This window comes from Delphinapterus leucas, chromosome 1 (genome assembly GCF_059928025.1).
Source record: "Delphinapterus leucas isolate spDelLeu-1000000601 "Yukka" chromosome 1, BTC_Dleu_Yukka2, whole genome shotgun sequence".
NCBI lineage: Eukaryota > Metazoa > Chordata > Mammalia > Artiodactyla > Monodontidae > Delphinapterus > Delphinapterus leucas.
In genome coordinates, this window is record NC_143129.1 from 65,359,576 (window position 1) to 65,378,079 (window position 18,504).

At 35.0% G+C, this 18,504-nt stretch overlaps 1 protein-coding gene across 2 annotated transcripts in view; it reads left to right on the top strand.

Annotated features, from left to right (window-relative positions):
- Positions 1-18,504, top strand: part of KIFAP3 (kinesin associated protein 3) — a 165,294-nt gene that overhangs the window by 14,425 nt on the left and 132,365 nt on the right. For both annotated transcript variants that reach the window (XM_089911285.1, XM_022560136.3), the window contains exons 2-5: positions 8,645-8,776; positions 13,763-13,917; positions 16,937-16,992; positions 17,549-17,690. In XM_089911285.1, the coding sequence (XP_089767411.1) occupies positions 8,645-8,776; positions 13,763-13,917; positions 16,937-16,992; positions 17,549-17,690 (485 nt within the window). The remainder of the gene's footprint in view (positions 1-8,644; positions 8,777-13,762; positions 13,918-16,936; positions 16,993-17,548; positions 17,691-18,504) is intronic.

Consider the following 18,504-nt stretch of genomic DNA (forward strand, 5'->3'; position numbering starts at 1 on the left):
GTATGTACATTGATTTTTAAACATAATGCTATTGCACACTTAGTATATCACAGTATAGTGTAAACATAACATTTATGTGCACTGGGAAACCAAAAAATTCACATGACTTGCTTTATAATGATACTCACCTTATTGCAGTGACCTGGAACTGAACCCGCAGTATCTGCAAGGTATGCCTGTGTTTGAGTCCTCTCTTTTTTTCTTGGTTAGCCTAGCTAAAGGTTTGTCAATTTTATTTACCTTTCCAGAGAACCACCCCTTAGTTTCATTGATCTTTCCTGTTGTCTTTATAGTATCTATTTCATTTATTTCCCTTCTAATCTTTGTTTTTTCCTACCTTTTACTAACTCTGGGCTTTGTTTGTTATTTTTTCTCCAATTGCTTAAGATGTAAAGTTAGTTTATTTAAGATCATTTTTTTGTTTCTTGATGTAGGCATTTATCTCTATGAACTTCCCTCTTAGAACTGCTTTTCTGTATCCTTTAAGTTTTGGTGTGTTGTATTTCCACCTTTACTTGTTTAAAGGTATTGATTTCTTCTTTGACACATTGGTTGTTCAGTAGTATGTGCTGAAACTTTATGTGTGAATTTTCCAGTTTCTTCTTGTAATTAATTCTTAGTCTCATACTGTTGTGGTTGGCAAAGATACTTGATATGATTGCAGTCTTCTTAAAAATATTAAAACTTGTTTTGTGGCCTAACATATGATCTATCCTTGAGACTGTTTTATGAGCACTTGAGAAGAATGTGTATTCTGTTCCTTTGGGTGGAATGTTCTGTTTATGTTTGTTAAGTTCATTTGGTCTAATGTGTCATTTAAGGCCAATGTTTCCTTATTAAATTTCTGTCTAGGTAATCTATTCATTGATGAAAGTGAGGTATTAAAGTCTCTTCCTACTATTGTATTGCTGTGTATTTCTCCCTTTAGGTCTTTTAATATTTTCTTTATATATTTAAGTGCTCCTATTTTGGGCATATAAATATTTACAAATGTTTTATTTTCTTATTGGATTGACCCATGTATTATCATATAATACCCTTCTTTGTCTCTTATTACAGTCTTTATCTTAAAGTCTATTTTGCCCAACATAAATATAGCTACCTCAGCTTTCTTTTGATTTCCATTTTTATGGAATACGTTTTTCCATTCCTTCATTCAATCTGAGTGTGTACTTGCATTTGAAGTGAGTCTCTTGTAGGCAGCATATAGATGGGTCATTTTTAAAAACCATTTATCCACTCTGTATCTTTTGATTGGAGAGTTTAGTCCATTTACATTCAAAGTAATGATTGATAGGTAGATACTTATTGTCATTTTGTTCATTGTTTTCTGACTCTTGTAATTCCTCTGTTCCTCCTTCTCTTGCTCTCTTCATTTGTGATTTGTAGATTTTCTCTAGTGTCATTAGATTTCTTTATCTTTTGTGTATCTACTATAGGTTTTTGCTTTGTGGTTACCATAAGGCTTACGTAAAAACACTTATAACAGTCTATTTCAAGTTGTTAACACCCTAAGATTGAACACATTCTAAAGCTCTACATTTTTACTCTCCCCTCATTTTACGTTTTTAATGTCATCATTTACATTTTTTTAATCTTGTGTGTCTTTAACAAATGTTTGTAGTTATAGTTATTTTTACTACTTTATCTCTTAACTTTCATGCTAGCTTTATAAGTGACCAACCTACCACCTTTACAACATTTTAGATTATTCTGAGTTTTACAACATATTTACCTTTACCAGTGAGATTTATATTTTCATAAATCTTTCAGGAAAACTATCTCTCCTTCAATTCACTAGGAGAACTTGGCTGTGTAGACTAAAAACTGGTTGGCAGGGTTTCCCTGGTGGCACAGTGGTTGAGAGTCCACCTGCCGATGCAGGGGACACGGGTTCGTGCCCTGGTCTGGGAAGATCCCACATGCTGCGGAGCGGCTGGGCCCGTGAGCCATGGCCGCTGAGCCTGAGCGTCCGGAGCCTGTGCTCCGCAACGGGAGAGGCCCGCGTACCGCAAAAAAAAAAAAAAAACTGGTTGGCAGTTTTTTCCTCTCAGCACTTTGAATATATTTTGCTACTTCTGGCCTGCAAAATTTCTGCTGAAAATCTGCTGATAGTCTTATGGGGGTTCCCCTTGCATGCAACACGTTGTTTTTCTCTTACTGTTTTTTTAAGATTCTCTCCTTGTCTTTGATTTTTGACACTTAATTATAATGTGTCTTATTGTGGCTGGCTTTGGATTCATCTTTTTTTGGAACTCTCTGGACTTCCTGGATCTGGATGTCTGTTTCTTTCTTCAGGTTAATGGAGCTTTCAGCCATTATTTCTTCAAATAAGTTTTCTGCCCCTTTCTCTTCTCCTTCTAGGACCCCTCTATTGCAAATGTTGGTCTGCTTGATGTTAGCTTATAAATCCCTTAAGCTGTCTTCACCCCTTTTTTGTTCTTTTTACTTCTCTGGGTGTGTTCCGTTGCCCTGTCTTTGAGTTCACTGATCCTTTCCTCTGCTTCATCGAGTCTAATGTTGAAGCCCTTTGTTGTATCTTTAAGTTCAATTATTGTGTTCTTCAACTCTGTGACTTCCATTTGGTACTTTAATATTTTCTATCTCTATTGAAATTCTCACTTTGTTCATCCATTCTTCCCCTGAACTTAGCAAGCATCTTTACGATCATTACTTTTAACTCTTTATCTCTGTTTCATTATGGTCTTTTTCTGAGGTTTTATCTTGTTCTTTCTTGAAACACATTCCTCTGTTTCTTCATTTTCCTTGACTCTGTGTTGGTTTCTATGCATTAGATAAAACAGCCACCCCTCCCATTCTGGAAGGAGTGGTCTTGTTTAGGAGATGAACCTTTTTATTCAACCATGCCTAGCTCTTGGTTGTCTTTCAGACCTTAGTGATTGTCCAAGTAGCCTACTTTATTTTTAGTGCTCCCTCTGAGCTGAGTCCTGGGGTAATAACCAGTTAATAACTGTTTTTTTTCTTTCACTAATGTCTCTTTGAACTCATGAATACAAGCCCCAGTGGCCACAAGAACCAGGTGATCACCTGGGTGGCAGCCACAAAAACTGGGGCACCAGATAAGTGTACAAGCTCTCCTCCAGGATATACTAGTGCTCTGGAGTGGGACAGAGGGAGAGTGCTCTCCCAGGTCTCTGGAGAGGATGACAGTCAGCCTTTAGATGTGTTTAATTAGAAGGCTGCCGCTAAGTCCACAGCTATGAAGATAAGCTAACAGATCTCTTTCATAGAAAGATTGGTTGCCTCAGTCTGTTGCCTCTCTGCTGTGCCCTGGGAGTGGTAGCCGGTTAAGAACTCCCTTTCTCTGTTATGGTCCTGTGAGACCTGGGAACGTAAGCCCTGAGGGCCACCAGAGTCAGGTGATCTAGAGGTGTCCCCTGGGCAGCAGCTGCAATAATCAGGGCACCAGAAGACAGCAGTACAAGCTCTTTTCTGGGAGATACTGGTGATCTGGAGAGCATAAAGATGGAATCTGCCAGCCTCCATCCTGTGTATTTCAGTAGACTCATATGCTAAATTAGATGCTGGCCCCTCAGGTTGACCCTTTAAGATAAACAAATAATCCTTTTTAACAGAAGGTCTAGGTGCTTTTTAGTCAGTTGCCTCTGCTCTAGGCTTTAGGGTGGGTGAGCTTGCATGTGCAAGCCCTTTAAGAACTGTTTCACTGTTTTGATATAGCCACTGGGGTCTCATGGAAGTTAGATGTTTTGGGGGCTTGTCTCTCAGGTGTAGGTCTTAAAAGTTGGGTTCCAGATGTAGGGTTCAAATCCTTCATTCCTCAAGTAGCAGCTCAGGTGTGAGTTTTTGCCCAGTTGTGGGTCTCCACACCAGACGTGGGGTTTATGGCAAGATTATGTCTCAGTCTCTCTTATTTGCTTCAATGTGGGTTTTCTTGTTTGCTCCATTTGTGGGCATTGCTCAGCTAGTTTGGGTTTTTTTGTTTTTTTTTTTTAGTTGTGGCGTGTGGACTCCCCCTGCATTGGGAGCCCCCTGCATTGGGAGCATGGAGTCTTAACCATTGGACCACCAGGGAGGTCCCAAGGTGGGGGCGGGGGGGCATTCAGAGGAAATTGTTTCATAGATGGTATAGACTCAGTGCATCTATGGGAGGAGGTAAGTTCAGGAACCTCCTACATCACAGTCTTGAACACAAACCTGTAATAAACCCTTTTGACAGCAATAATTTTTTTTAAAACCTGTTTAATGAAAAATAAAGGGATAAATTTTGTTCCTCTAGGAAATTGATGATGAATATGGAGCACAGTGTTAGTCAGCATCTGTTATCTGTTGTAGGGATCATAATGATATCATCGACCACATGAAGTCTAGAAACATCAGGATGTACTTTAGAAGTTAGTAATTAAGAATACTCTGCCTGAAGGTGACAATTATCACATGTAGATAAAGAAAGGTATATCTTACATCAGTATGTGAAGCATGACTTCATATTGAGATTAAAAAAGCAAAACTTTTTCTAAATCAATTTAGCACATTTTTGGTTCCAGTTTTCTTGTGCAGGTTAAAAAAAAAAAAGGTGAAGTAGACCTGTTATTAAGAAGGCTCCATTAGTACAAGAAATTTGCAGACAGTTAAAAGATATAAGTTTAATATCAGTGTCATGAGATGCTACAAATAGTAAATCAGTTAATTCTAATAATGGGCTAAATTATTTCTCACCTGATTCATGGATTCCAAGTAAAGCATTTGAAGTTCATTGTCGCAATTGTTAAATATCTGACATCATTATGAATGCCATGTCAAATTCAGGTTAGAAGTATATTTACAATAGGCAGGAGATGGAAACAACCTAAGTGTCCATCATCGGATGAATGGATAAAGGAGATGTGGCACATATATACAATGGAATATTACTCAGCCATAAAAAGAAATGAAATTGAGCTATTTGTAATGAGGTGGATGGACCTAGAGTCTGTCATACAGAGTGAAGTAAGTCAGAAAGAGAAAAACAAATATCGTATGCTAACACATATATATGGAATTTAAGAAAAAAAATGTCATGAAGAACCTAGGGGTAAGACAGGAATAAAGACACATACAGTGTGTCTTTATAACCACATATACATATAACCACAAAGCAGTGGTTATATGTATATGTATAACTGATTCACTTTGTTATAAAGCAGAAACTAACACACCATTGTAAAGCAATTATACTTCAATAAAGATGTAAAAAAAAAGTATAGCATTTAAGATAAAATTATTCATTTTGTGGTGATAATACAAGTATAAATTTTGATGAGGCACATTGCTATGGTAAAAGCAATTTTTCATACTAAATCAGCTATCAACAGCAGATGTGTACTTGTCACAGGTTGCATGTAGACATAATTCATAATTGTGTCCAAAAAGCTGGAATATTTTACCAACCAAAATAGAATTTGAAACCATGTTTGTCAATTTAAAAATATTTATATCATTCATAAATACAGAGTAACTGAATTACAAAATGTAATTTTGTAAATTACGTTGTAAATCAGCCAATTGTCCTGCAAATGGTTTTGAATGTTTTGTGAGGGAATCTTGTAAATTTCATGCAATGTAAGTTAGAAATAAAGAATCAAGGTGATATATACAGTGGAATATTACTCAGCCATAAAAAGAAACGAAATTGAGTTATTTGTAGTGATGTGGATGGACCTAGAGCCTGTCATACAGAGTGAAGTAAGTCAGAAAGAGAAAAACAAATACCGTATGCTAACACATCTATATGGAATCTAAGAAAAAAAAAAAAGGTCATGAAGAACCTAGGGTTAAGATGGGAATAAAGACACAGACCTACTAGAGAATGGACTTGAGGATATGGGGAGGGGGAAGGGTAAGCTGTGACAGAGTGAGAGAGTGGCATGGACATATATACACTACCAAACGTAAAATAGCTAGCTAGTGGGAAGCAGCCGTATAGCACAGGGAGATCAGCTCGGTGGTTTGTGACCACCTAGAGGGGTGGGTTAGGGAGGGTGGGAGGGAGGGAGACACAAGAGGGAAGAGATATGGGAACCTATGTATATGTATAACTGATTAACTTTGTTATACAGCAGAAACTAACACCATTGTAAAGCAATTATACTCCAATAAAGATGTTAAAAAAAAGAATCAAGGTGTTCAACAAATGGAGTATCTAGTATTTGACTATATGAAGTTCTAAAGGCAAAGTATTCTTTTAAAGTCATTATATAGTAATTTTGGAAAGTATGTTACACACAGTATATATAATATGAGCTTAGTTTGTAATATGTGTATTTTATATATTCAGTGACAGTGCCAAGGGGAACAGGGAAGAGGTTTATCCATCCCATAATCTCCATCAGCCCCCACAATGATATAAACATTTAATACTTGTGTCAACGTTATGTAAATTGCTATTCAAATGTAGTTTTAACCCTACCAGATTGCTACCCTTAAGCCTCTTTAAAGAAATTCTAGAGCTGACATTCTCTCATTATATATTATTTACATATAGATAGAAAAATGTCTGGATGTGTATGTGCTAAATGGTAACAATTGGTTTCTTCTAACTTTTTCAGTTTATTTTTTCTCTTTGCTAATTTCTGTGTTGTTTTTTTACAGTAATCATAAATTGTATTCGTAATAAAAAATAAATATTATAAAATTAATTAACTTCTTTAAAACACACATACAGAAAAGAAAAAAGCAAACGAAAGCTGAAAAGCAATAGTGAGGTTCTTTGAACTATTTGATTTCTTTGGAGAAAGGCAAAATATCAGACCAGAGGATAACAATTATGCTTTTCCGTCAGTTGTTAATATGTGGAAGACCCTCTTTGAAAGTGCTGGTATAAGGTTACTCTTAGGATCTGCACTTACATTTCATCCTTATGATTCTCTTCAATTGGATACAGTTACCCTCTCCTATATAAGAAGTTCAGTACTGGGGTTGCTCTCCATTTCATCAGGAAGCAAATAACTAGTTCTCTTTATAATTAGTTTCTTTAATGCTACATTACATTTGTTTTTCAGCTCTCTTACTCTCTTCATTTCTGTGGTTTCTCTAGCTTTTGACTGCTAGTCTGAACTTGTATGCATTTATATTATCTTTTGGAAGCTGTACCATTCTCTTTAATATGTGTGTATATATCTAATTACCCAACTCCCTGTTTTTGACTGGCCTACCTGGTTTTTGCTTTTATTCTTTATAGGCTTTGTTCTGTATGTCTTACTGTCAGTTTAGTTGCTGACCTACCTAGACTCTAGCTTCTGTATATTTGATTTCCTACTCTGTCTCTACACTTGACTCTTAATCATTGTCCTAATACAGACTGAAGAGCCTTACCCTTGTTGTAATAAAGAATTCTGGTGAAAAAAAATTTAAAAATTACATTGCAAATATGCATAATAAGCCAATTATTCCTAACTGAAGGAAAAGCTTTGAGTTTCTGTTTATTGGAATTTAAGGTGTTGTCATATTTCTGTTCCTTCCCATTAGGCTAAAAGACCTCACTAGCCAGCTAGCTGGCTCGGACTACAGTGGGAAATTTTGCTTGTTTCCATTGCTTAATCTCCTTTAATAAAACTCATTTTATCAGATCCTAAAGTGGCCAATAACAAGTAGTGGTTAATTCATTATTGTGGCAACATGGATGGACCTGGCAGATATTATGCTTAGTGAAATAAGTCAGGCGGAGAAAGACAAATACTGTATGTTTTCACTTATATGTAAAATATAAAAATAAAACAAATGAACGAATATAGCATCACAGAAACAGACTCTGAGATACAGATAGCAAACTAGTGGTCCTCAGAAGGGAGAGGTGTAGGGCGAGGGCCAAAATAGGTGAAGGGGATTAGCAGGTACAAATAGCTAGGTATAAAATAAGTTACGAGGATGTAATGTACAGCACAGGGATTATAGCCAAAGTAAAAATATAAAATCACTATGTTGTACACTTGAAACCAGTATAATATTGTAAGGCAACTATACTTCAATTAAAAAAATTTGTTCTATAACTGTAGGGGTCTGAGGACAAAGTATATAAAATCTTTCTATTGAAACTACTGATGGCACTATAATTTGAGATCTGTGACTATAGAATATAACCTGTAAATGCTTTTTTGTTACACAACTTGTGTGTGATTTGAAGAATGATTTAGGTACTAATTCAATTTATATAATTATGTAAGATAATACATAATCAATATTATTTTGCAGTTTAGATAATTCATGTCATTCTGTGATACAGTTAATGGGCCAATTATTGGGCAGTTTATTTTTTTTTAATGTAAATTTTGGGGTAGCTACCTTTGGTTTTGAATTGCTGACTTTTGGTTGAGGTTATTCTCTCCAAAACCATCTTAATTGTTTGTTTTATTCACTGGCTGTTATGCATGATTCTTTGGGTAAATGTATTTTTTCTCAGAGCTATTCATAAAGGTACTTTCTGCAAGACCAAGAATTACATGTACAGTACAGAGTTTACAGAGTTGGAGAAAAAGAGTTATTTCTTGGTCCAAGTCAAGAGTAAATCTGATTTAAATGCATATGTTAATCCAGCGCACATGTTTTTGGAACTAGGAACTAGATAAAAACCTTGCATGTTTTGTGAGCTTTTAATGTAGCTATGTCTGTTTTTATTTTATATTAATAGGAAAGTTAAAGGAGGAAATATTGATGTACATCCATCAGAAAAAGCACTCATTGTTCAATATGAAGTGGAAGCTACCATTCTTGGAGAAATGGGGGATCCCATGTTGGGAGAACGAAAGGAATGCCAAAAAATGTAAGTTTTCTTCATTTGTGCGCATTTGAAAGTAGTAAACTTTATAGAAATCTGATGTTATTTAAACTTGCATAGATGATAAATGATTATGGCGTTCTTACAGACATACATTATCTCAGTGAAGCAGAGACTATATTAAATTATAAATATAGAGTATATTCCAGAGAAAATCATGTTTATGTGAGCATAATTGGAACCTAATGAAAAATGCCTATTCTTATTTATCCCATTTAGTAAATGCATATAATAGAATATAACTTGTGAAATCAACTATAAAAGATATGTTTATATAGGACTTTTTAGCTTAATTTAGGAAATTTGTATCTTAAGGGATCCTGTGTTGTGCTTTTTTCCCTGGAATTACAGAAAGTGATATGACATCCAGAATTCACAAATGGGGCATGTACCTTGAATTCATCCCTTAAACATCTAGCACTGTGAAAGATATTAGTAATAGGACAAGCATTTTCTGACTAAATGAATTGAGCTTAGGTCTCCCAATGTTCTACACACTTTCCTTCCTGCTTTCATAGTACTTTCAGGAGTCCCTTGGGAACTGGCCTTCTTCATTAGTCTTCAGTTGCGCTGCCGATGATCTTGCGCTCCTTCCATAGTTTTATGGAAGTAGAGAGGGTCTGAGATCACCTAGTATTCTTTCCCAACTTTCTTCCCCCCATAGATAATTTTGATTTGGGAACTAGTTAAAAAGTTAGTGTGTTTTGGTGGTATTAAGTATATTCAGGATGCTAGAAGTGCATGTGATAGTATTTAGCACACTGAACAGCACTATATTTTAAATATATAGCAGTAGTTCTCAACTGGTTAGGATTTTTCCCCCAGGGGACATTTGACAGTACCTGGAGACATTTTGGTTCTCATAACTGGAGGGTGCTATTGGTATCTAGTGGATAGAGGCTGGGGTGCTGCGAAACATCCTATAATGCGTAAGATAGGCACTTACAAACAAAAAATTATTTGGCCCCAAATTTTTATAGTGTTTCAATTAAGAAACTTCATTGTATAGAAACCTGAAGAGAGAAGCTACCTACTGTCTTATTAAGATCTGTAGTCTCTCTTCTTATTTGGGTTAAAAGGCTAAATTACACAGGTAATTCATTAAAAATAAATGAGTCTTTGGATAATCCACTAGATTGAAGAGATATACACATGCACACATACATACTTACACTGTAGATTTTAACTCACATGCTCACAGTTTTTTGTGTTCTCTCACACTTTCTTCCATTTGTGTGTTTGTTATTGCTGCCTAAATTTTGTACATTTTGAGAAAGTAACATCTCTTGAGATTTTATTAATTTGACTTCCAAAGAAAAGCTAGCAGATTAGGGGTCTTTGCCTTTAGAACCTCATGCATCCACATTTCATGAGAGAAATTTAGTTTTTAGTTTTTAATGGTGTAGTCAGTAGCCTTATTCAATTAAAATTAAGTGAGGGCTTCCCTGGTGGTGCAGTGGTTGAGAGTCCGCCTGCCAATGCAGGGGACGAGGGTTCGTGCCCCGGTCCGGGAGGATCCCACATGCCGCGGAGCGGCTGGGCCTGTGAGCCATGGCCGCTGAGCCTGCGCGTCCGGAGCCTGTGGTCCGCAAGAGGAGAGGTCACAACAGTGAGAGGCCCGCGTACCGCAAAAAAAGAAAAAAATTAAGTGAGAATGTTGTTATTGTTTGAAAATCTGTAGGCTTTCTAGACAAGGGGTACATTCACTAGAGTCAGCCACCTGGAAAGAGTTACTACCAACTGGCTAGTGTAAGTGGATTTAAACATCAGTATGGGAAAAACCTCTGTAACCCAACTTTGTGGTATTCAACCTGGCTGCTCAAGGTTTGCAGAGGAATCATATTGTGGGAGCAAAAGGAGAATATGGTTTGTTTATAGTTCAAGAGGATTTATCAATGGTGGCAGCTGGGGGTGAAGGTTTTGAGGGGGACACTCATATAGATTGAGATAGGTGTGAAATGAAACTGTCATTAAATTGTGGTAGTCAGTGCTATGGCTCAGGTCCAGAAGACATGTATTTCATTCTCCCTTATCGGATAAAGGAATGTATAAGCTCACCTTCAACAGAGTCCCAGTTTTCTGAACATTTCATTATGAGAAATGTATGGTTAAGGTCCAAAAATAATATGGGCATTTTAAAATTTTACTTATTTATTTTTGCTGTGTTGGGTCTTCATTTCTGTGCGAGGGCTTTCTCTAGTTGTGGCAGGTGGGGGCCACTCTTCATCGTGGTGTGCGGGCCTCTCACTGTCGCGGCCTCTCTTGTTGCGGAGCACAGGCTCCAGACGCACAGGCTCAGCAGTTGTGGCTCACGGGCCTAGTTGCTCCGCGGCATGTGGGATCCTCCCAGACCAGGGCTCGAACCTGTGTCCCCTGCATTAGCAGGCAGATTCTCAAACACTGTGCCACCAGGGAAGCCCAATATGGGCATTTTTTGGTATGAGTTTTTGGTATTACTAATAGGCATGGGCTGCCTAATGAAGGGGGCCTATTTTTTTATTTTAGAAATAATCAGTAAACATACAGCTGACATTTTCTAAAAATTCTAGTCCTACATAATTTTTCTTTGTCTCTTTTAACAAGGGAAGGATTTAGGAGAGAGATGTACACACTAACAGAAGAGAATCTTTCTGTTACTTGGATGGAAAGAAGATGATGAATCAGATTGCTAATATATGTATTGGTAGAAAATAAATCTAAAAAAAGATAGAAAAAATCTGCTTTATTAAATCAAGATACTACTGCACACCTATTAAAATGTGTAAAGTCTAAAACACTGATAGCACCAGATGCTGGTGAGGATGTAGAGCAACAGGAACTCATTCATTGCTGGTGGAAATACAAAATGGTACAGCTACTTTGGAAGTCATTTTGGCAGTTTCTTACAAAGCTAAACATACACTTACCATATGATCCAACAGTTGTGCTCCTAGATATTAACCCAAATGAGTTGAAAATGTATTTCCACACAGAAACCTACACATGAATGTTTATAGCAGCTTTATTTATAACTGTCAACAATTGTAAGTAACCAAGATATCCTTCAGTAGGCAAATGGGTAAACAAACTGTGTTGCATCCATATAGTCAAGTACTATTCAGCACTAAAAAGAAATCAACCATCAAGCTATAAAAAGACACAGAGGAACCTAAATGAATATTGCTAAATGAAAGAAGCCAGACTGGAAAAGCTATATACTGTATGATTCCAACTGTATGACCATCTAGAAAAGGCAAAACTAAAGTAAAAATAGATAAGAAGTTGTCAGGAGTTCGGGGGTGGGAGGGGAGAATATGTGGAGCACAGGGCATTCTTAGGGTAGCAAAACTATTTTGTATGCTACTTTAATGGTGGATACATGAAATTATGCATTTGTCCAAGTGCACAGAACTATACAATACAAAGAGTGAACCCCAATGTAAACTTAGACTTTAGTTAATAATATATCAATAGTGATTCATCAATTGTGACAAAGTTACCACACTATCACAAGATGGTAATAATAGAAGAAACTGTACTGGGGGAGGGTAGTGGGGACATATATGGTAACTTTGTACTTTCAGCACAGATTTTCTGTAAACCTAAAACTGCTAAAAAAAACTAGTAGGAAAATTTCAAAAATACATGTTTATAGCGTTTCTGTTGTGCTTCTTCTCAATCAGATTTATGGAAACTCAAGATTTCCCAGTTCCTTGTTAAAATTAAACGTGGAGATGTCTTTTGAGAGTTTTTCTCTGAATAGACTTTCCTTTATATCTCTGCTTTCTGATGGGCAGCTAAAGTTATACAAAAATATTCAACAGTTTAAAAGATTTAAAAGGTAGGAACTTAAACAGCCAAATAAATTAGAAAAAAATTAAAATAAAGGGACAGAGTATTGCTAGGGTTCTTGTTACAGACATTAGAAGCCACTCTAGAAAATTCAAGCATAAAAGGAATTTATTAAAGGCTATTAGGTAGCTTATAGATCCCAAGAGGACCAGATTCGAGGATGACTATAAAGCTGTGAACAGTATTCAAATCACTTTACTAGACTTGTTTCAGGAGAGATTATCTGTATCTGAATAATGATTTCACAGATGCTAAGTGCAGGACATTTTTCTGAGGTCTCTGTCCCTGTTGCCTCTAATACCTTGAGTGTCTCCAAAAATTGGCCATCTTCCCTAAGAAGTATTTCAACATAGTGGCTACTTTCTTATGTTTCTCTTTTTGAATCTAAGCTTTGCATGAATGCATCTACTTTGCAAGAATCTTTTGCCACCAGTTTGAGTCTTCACCCTGAACCTAATTTTATGTCCTTATAGCTTTCTTTGGTGCCATGAATCCACGTAAATTGGTCGTTGTTTCCAGATTTTGAACAACCTTTTCTTATTGACCTTCCAGTGAATCTCCTGGATTAAATTAAAAAGGAGGGAGAACCTGTTTTGTCTTTCTTTTTAATGTACTAGCAGGTATAACTATATTTATTTGTTCCCCAGCATTACTCATATAGATCTTAAAATGCATCCTACTTTTTTTTCTTGTGTCTTCTATATAATTTCCATCAGAACAACTGAATCCGAATATATTAATATTGTGTCTTGCCCCTAACTGAAAAGAAAATGACTGTGAATATGGTCAAGAAAATGATTCATTTTTGGCAGTATGGATTTTCACATCTAATAATAATTAAAAACTTTATGTGATATCAGAAAGACTTTAAAAACAAGCTCTCTGGATATGCTATCCTGCCTAGAAGAGTCAGATGTAGATTTTACCATTCCTTTTGTTATCTTATTTGTCCAGCTCAAGGAAAATCATTGCTTTGCATTTTTTTCTAAGCCTAATTATATCTAATACTTTATTATATTTTACTAAAAGAGATTATGTTAGGTACACTTAAATGTTTTGTAAATTATTTAAAAGAAGTATTGTTTAAGTTATCACTTATTTTAATAATACCTGAGTTGGAAAATTCTGATATGCCTGCAGCATTCGTCTTAAGAGTCTCAATGCCAACACAGATATAACTTCCCTGGCACGAAAGGTGGTTGAAGAATGTAAACTCATTCATCCCTCAAAGCTAAATGAGGTAGAACAGCTGTTGTACTATCTCCAGAACCGCCGTGATTCAGTGTCAGGAAAAGGTAAGCAGAAGAATTCCTAACTTTTTAATGTAAAACCAGAGTTGTTTGACTATAGTTTGTACTTTTGATATTTGAATGGTGAGTTTTCTTTTGCCAGTGCTCTAAGTAAGTGAATGAAATAATAAAGAAACATACTAGTTTCCTACATGCCAGGCTTTATGTTAGATGCTTCCAAAATGATCTATTTCATACTGTGTGTGTACACATGTGCTGAAATAAAGAGTAAAAAGGCAAATTCCATATTGATCCTAGAATAATAAAAGGAGAAAATTGGGAGCAGAAAACCTGTTTTCTCTACGCCAGCAACTAGATTTATATTTTCTAAAGTTTTTATTGACATTTAATTGATAATTTGGATTTCTTATTTAAATGTTAAAATATATGTCATATGCATAAGTTTTGTGAATCTTTGTTAGGAAAACATTACCTTTTCATTCCTAAACGTCTTTGTTGTTACCATTTTTCTATCTTTAATTACTTCATAAAAGAACCAAGCCATTAAAATATTAGAGCTAAGCAGTTGATTATTTATAGAAGACATTTTCGAATAATCCAAACCCAAAACAAAACGAGAGTACAGACATTTGAATGGAAAGTCATCTCAGATTATTCAATGGTTAGTTATTCCATTTCATAGTATTTATTAAGTTTAACATATATCTCTCTTTTATCATTGGTGAATTCTAAAATATGGTACCCTTGAAATAACTTATACTTAAGTTTTGATTGTATTAAATAGAAAAATGAAAGAGAAAATTCATTTGGACTTTTTTCAGATTAACCAGTCTTCCCATCCACAGCAAATAAAATGCCTTGTGCCTAATATATACTTTTATTAATTGGCACTGTATATAGTATCTAACACACTTTATATGATCAATATATATGTGTTGAATGAATTGAATAGCTGTGAATTTATTTAAAAGCAAAAATGAACATTTTGAATTTGATTGTTTCCAACTACATAGCTGGCACTCAGTGTATCCCTATTAATTATTAATAACAAGTGCTATAAGGAAAATATTATCAAAAATTTTATTAACTATTTTTTGATACAATATTCCTGTTAACAGTGTTACTAAATGATGAGAGATAGCTTCAATAAGTAAGTGAGAAAAATAAATGCTATGCTCCTTTAAGATGTGTGTGTACTTATTGTAGGTTGTACAATATAGTTAAAACTGATCTTTCCTAATGCTAAATTAATATAATCCCGAGGGCATTTGTAATAAAATATCTTTAAACAAATGAAAACCCTTTCACTGAGTTTTCAGAGTAAATCAGTCTTCTTACCTCCTTCCCCAGAAATTAGAGGAATATGAGGAAATTTTCATGTTATCATAAGTAGATAAATTAATTCAAATCGATATGTTTCTCTAAATGGATATTAATGTTTGGAGGCATATATGAAATGCTATACTATAGTATATGTACACTTATTTTTTATTTTTCTGCGGTACGCGGGCCAGTCACTGGTGTGGCCTCTCCTGTTGCGGAGCACAGGCTCCAGACGCGCAGGCTCAGCGACCATGGCTCACAGGCCCAGCCACTCTGCGGCATGTGGGATCTTCCCAGACTGGGGCACGAACCCTTGTCCCCTGCATCGGCAGGCGGACTCTCAACCACTGCACCACCAGCAAAGCCCTGTACACTTATTTTTAAAAACTATTCCATTTTCTTTCTTTTTTACTATTGATTCACTATTTCAAAGCCAGAAACCTAGCCCTAAAAGTGGTTGAAATAAAACAATAATAGTTATTTGATTATGTGATTCTTTACCATAAGTATTTTTTTTTCTTTGCTTAACTAAATTAACTGTCATAGTAAATTATCTGTTTGAGGAAAAATCTAGCTGTTAAGAAAACATAACTTTGGGCTTCCCTGGTGGCGCAGTGGTTGAGAATCTGCCTGCTAATGCAGGGAACACGGGTTCGAGCCCTGGTCTGGGAGGATCCCACATGCCGCGGAGCAACTGGGCCCGTGAGCCACAACCACTGAGCCTGCGCGTCTGGAGCCTGTGCTCTGCAACAAGAGAGGCTGCGATAGTCAGAGGCCCGCGCACCGCGATGAAGAGTGGCCCCCGCTTGCCACAATTAGAGAAAGCCCTCACACAGAAACAAAGACGCAACACAGCAAAAATAAATTAATTAAAAAAAAAAATAACCACTTTAAAAAAAAAAAAAAGACATAACTTTGTCCATAACAGCTACCTTCCTCTGAAAACAATCAGGGCTAATTCCTATTATATGTAAAACATTTGCTAATTATAGAATCAAAAATTTGATACTACTTGAACTTATTTTAATGTACATTCATTGCTTAGGTTTTTGATGCAGATCAGAGCAGTGAAGCATTTTTGATAATTTTTTTTTCACAAAATGAAGTTCTGCTATGAATCAAATAATTCAACATAAAAAATGACTCAAAGTTGTGTTCAACACCTTTGAATACCTCTTTAATTCATTTGGGAACAAGTGAGGATTAAATTAACACAAATATTAAACATTTGCCTTTTAATTTATGATCCTAATTTTGTTTAAAAAATCAGCAACTGTATTTTAGCTTTTTAACTTTATCCAAGTTATTTCTTTTCCTTTTCCTTTGTTAATTTTTATTTTAGCTTTTATATTACTCAACTCATGAGTTTTTCTTTGCCTTATTGATTTTCCTATTCTTAAATGTGAATTAGGAAAAGAAAGAAAACTCAAAACGGAGTATTTTGCTTCTTGTTGGCAAGTCTGGCTATTTACATACCTAAAATGTTAGCCAAAGAGGAAGTTTAAATTGCTACCTGACATAACTTATTATTTATAGAATTTATTATACTCTCCGTGATATCCTTATTAGAACAAATGCATTATAGATGAGCATTTTTTATACATTGGAAAAAAGGTTATTTCATAAATTACCCATTTGAAGATCCCCAACTTAGCTAGAATTAAACTCAGCTGCTGAAAATAAAAATTACCCAGAAACCTAAAAACATTGCTCTTCTCATAAGAAAAAAATCTTTTTACAGAAAAAAAAGAAAAATCAAGCAAGCCTAAAGATCCACCTCCTTTTGAAGGAATGGAGGTAAGACTGTATTTTTATCTAATAGAGAATTGATTCTAAGGTATTGCTTTTTACCATCAATAATTCATACAATCACATTAAACAAATGTGGAATTTTAAAAAATGGTTGAACTTAAACTACCTGAAAAAGGTAGAAAATCAGTATTTAATAAAGGCAAAAATTATTGGGTGTGTCTTTTAGACATAATTTATTTTGATAACTAAGTTGTGAAATGTTTTAAATATTCTTATTCTATGTTTTAAAGTATGTTTAATTTCTTATGGTAGATACTATTTTGAATTACATTTAAGATACTTTATCAATATAAATAGGCCAGTTTTAGAGTTTATATACATCCCATTTTATCATATGGTTTATGACTACTTTCACTCAGGAGTCCTATCACCCAAAGGTCTAATTTCCCCCTCTACAAAAAGATGGCAACTGTTAAGTCCTTTGAAAACTTGTCTCTTACTATCAAGGGCAGTTTATTGATCACAGAATACCATTCCTTTGACATTGGCTCTGTTGAGCATTATTCTTTTAGAGTACTTCCTTCCTCTTCCTTTGTTTCAGATTGATGAAGTTGCTAACATTAATGACATGGATGAGTACATTGAGTTATTATATGAAGATATTCCTGACAAGGTTCGGGGTTCTGCTTTGATCCTACAGCTTGCTCGAAATCCTGATAACTTGGAAGAACTACTATTGAATGGTAGAATTTATAGACTTGAATTTATAGACTTATCTATAAATATTTAAAGTAGAATTATTATTGTGAAATATGATTTTTAAATTTATTATCATAGAGGGGTAAGCCAAAATTATTATATCAAGCTTAGGAATGCACTTATTTTCCAGCTCTTTATTACTTTCCTTCTTACTCAAATTTCTTAACATGTGGGCATAACATTTAAATATTCTCTGGAGGACTCACTAATAATTTAAACCAGAAAAGTAAAGCATTAATGGTACTGAATCTTTTCTTTCTTCTATTCTGGAAGACTTTTTATTTTTTCTTCTATTCTGGAAGACTTTTTATTCTTTCAATTAGGATACAATATCAGACTTTTGACATTTGCACATGTATGTATATGCTTTTATTAAATTACAGTTCCAATATTAGTTTTCTTTTAATAGCACAGCCAAAAATAGTAATCTTTTAAATTTCATTTAGATTGATTTTGATACCAAGTATTTGCTTTCTTTTCATTAGAAGTGCTGGGTAATAAAAGAAAATGGAGATATAATGCTCTTAAAACCTTTTTTCTCAGTAATACCACTGTAGAATACCACTATAGAATTATTATGATTTTCTGATTACACTTTTGCCAAAAATAAAATATGGAAGATATTGTTATGATTTCCATCACATGTGAAGGAATGTGATGGAAATCATATCAACACTTTGTAGCATGGAAAATATATCCAGAGATCTTTCCAGAGAGTCATAGGATATTACCAATATTCCAGTTAGGAAATTTGTACATTTTAAGTATTTTCTAAATTATACAACTCATATATTAATA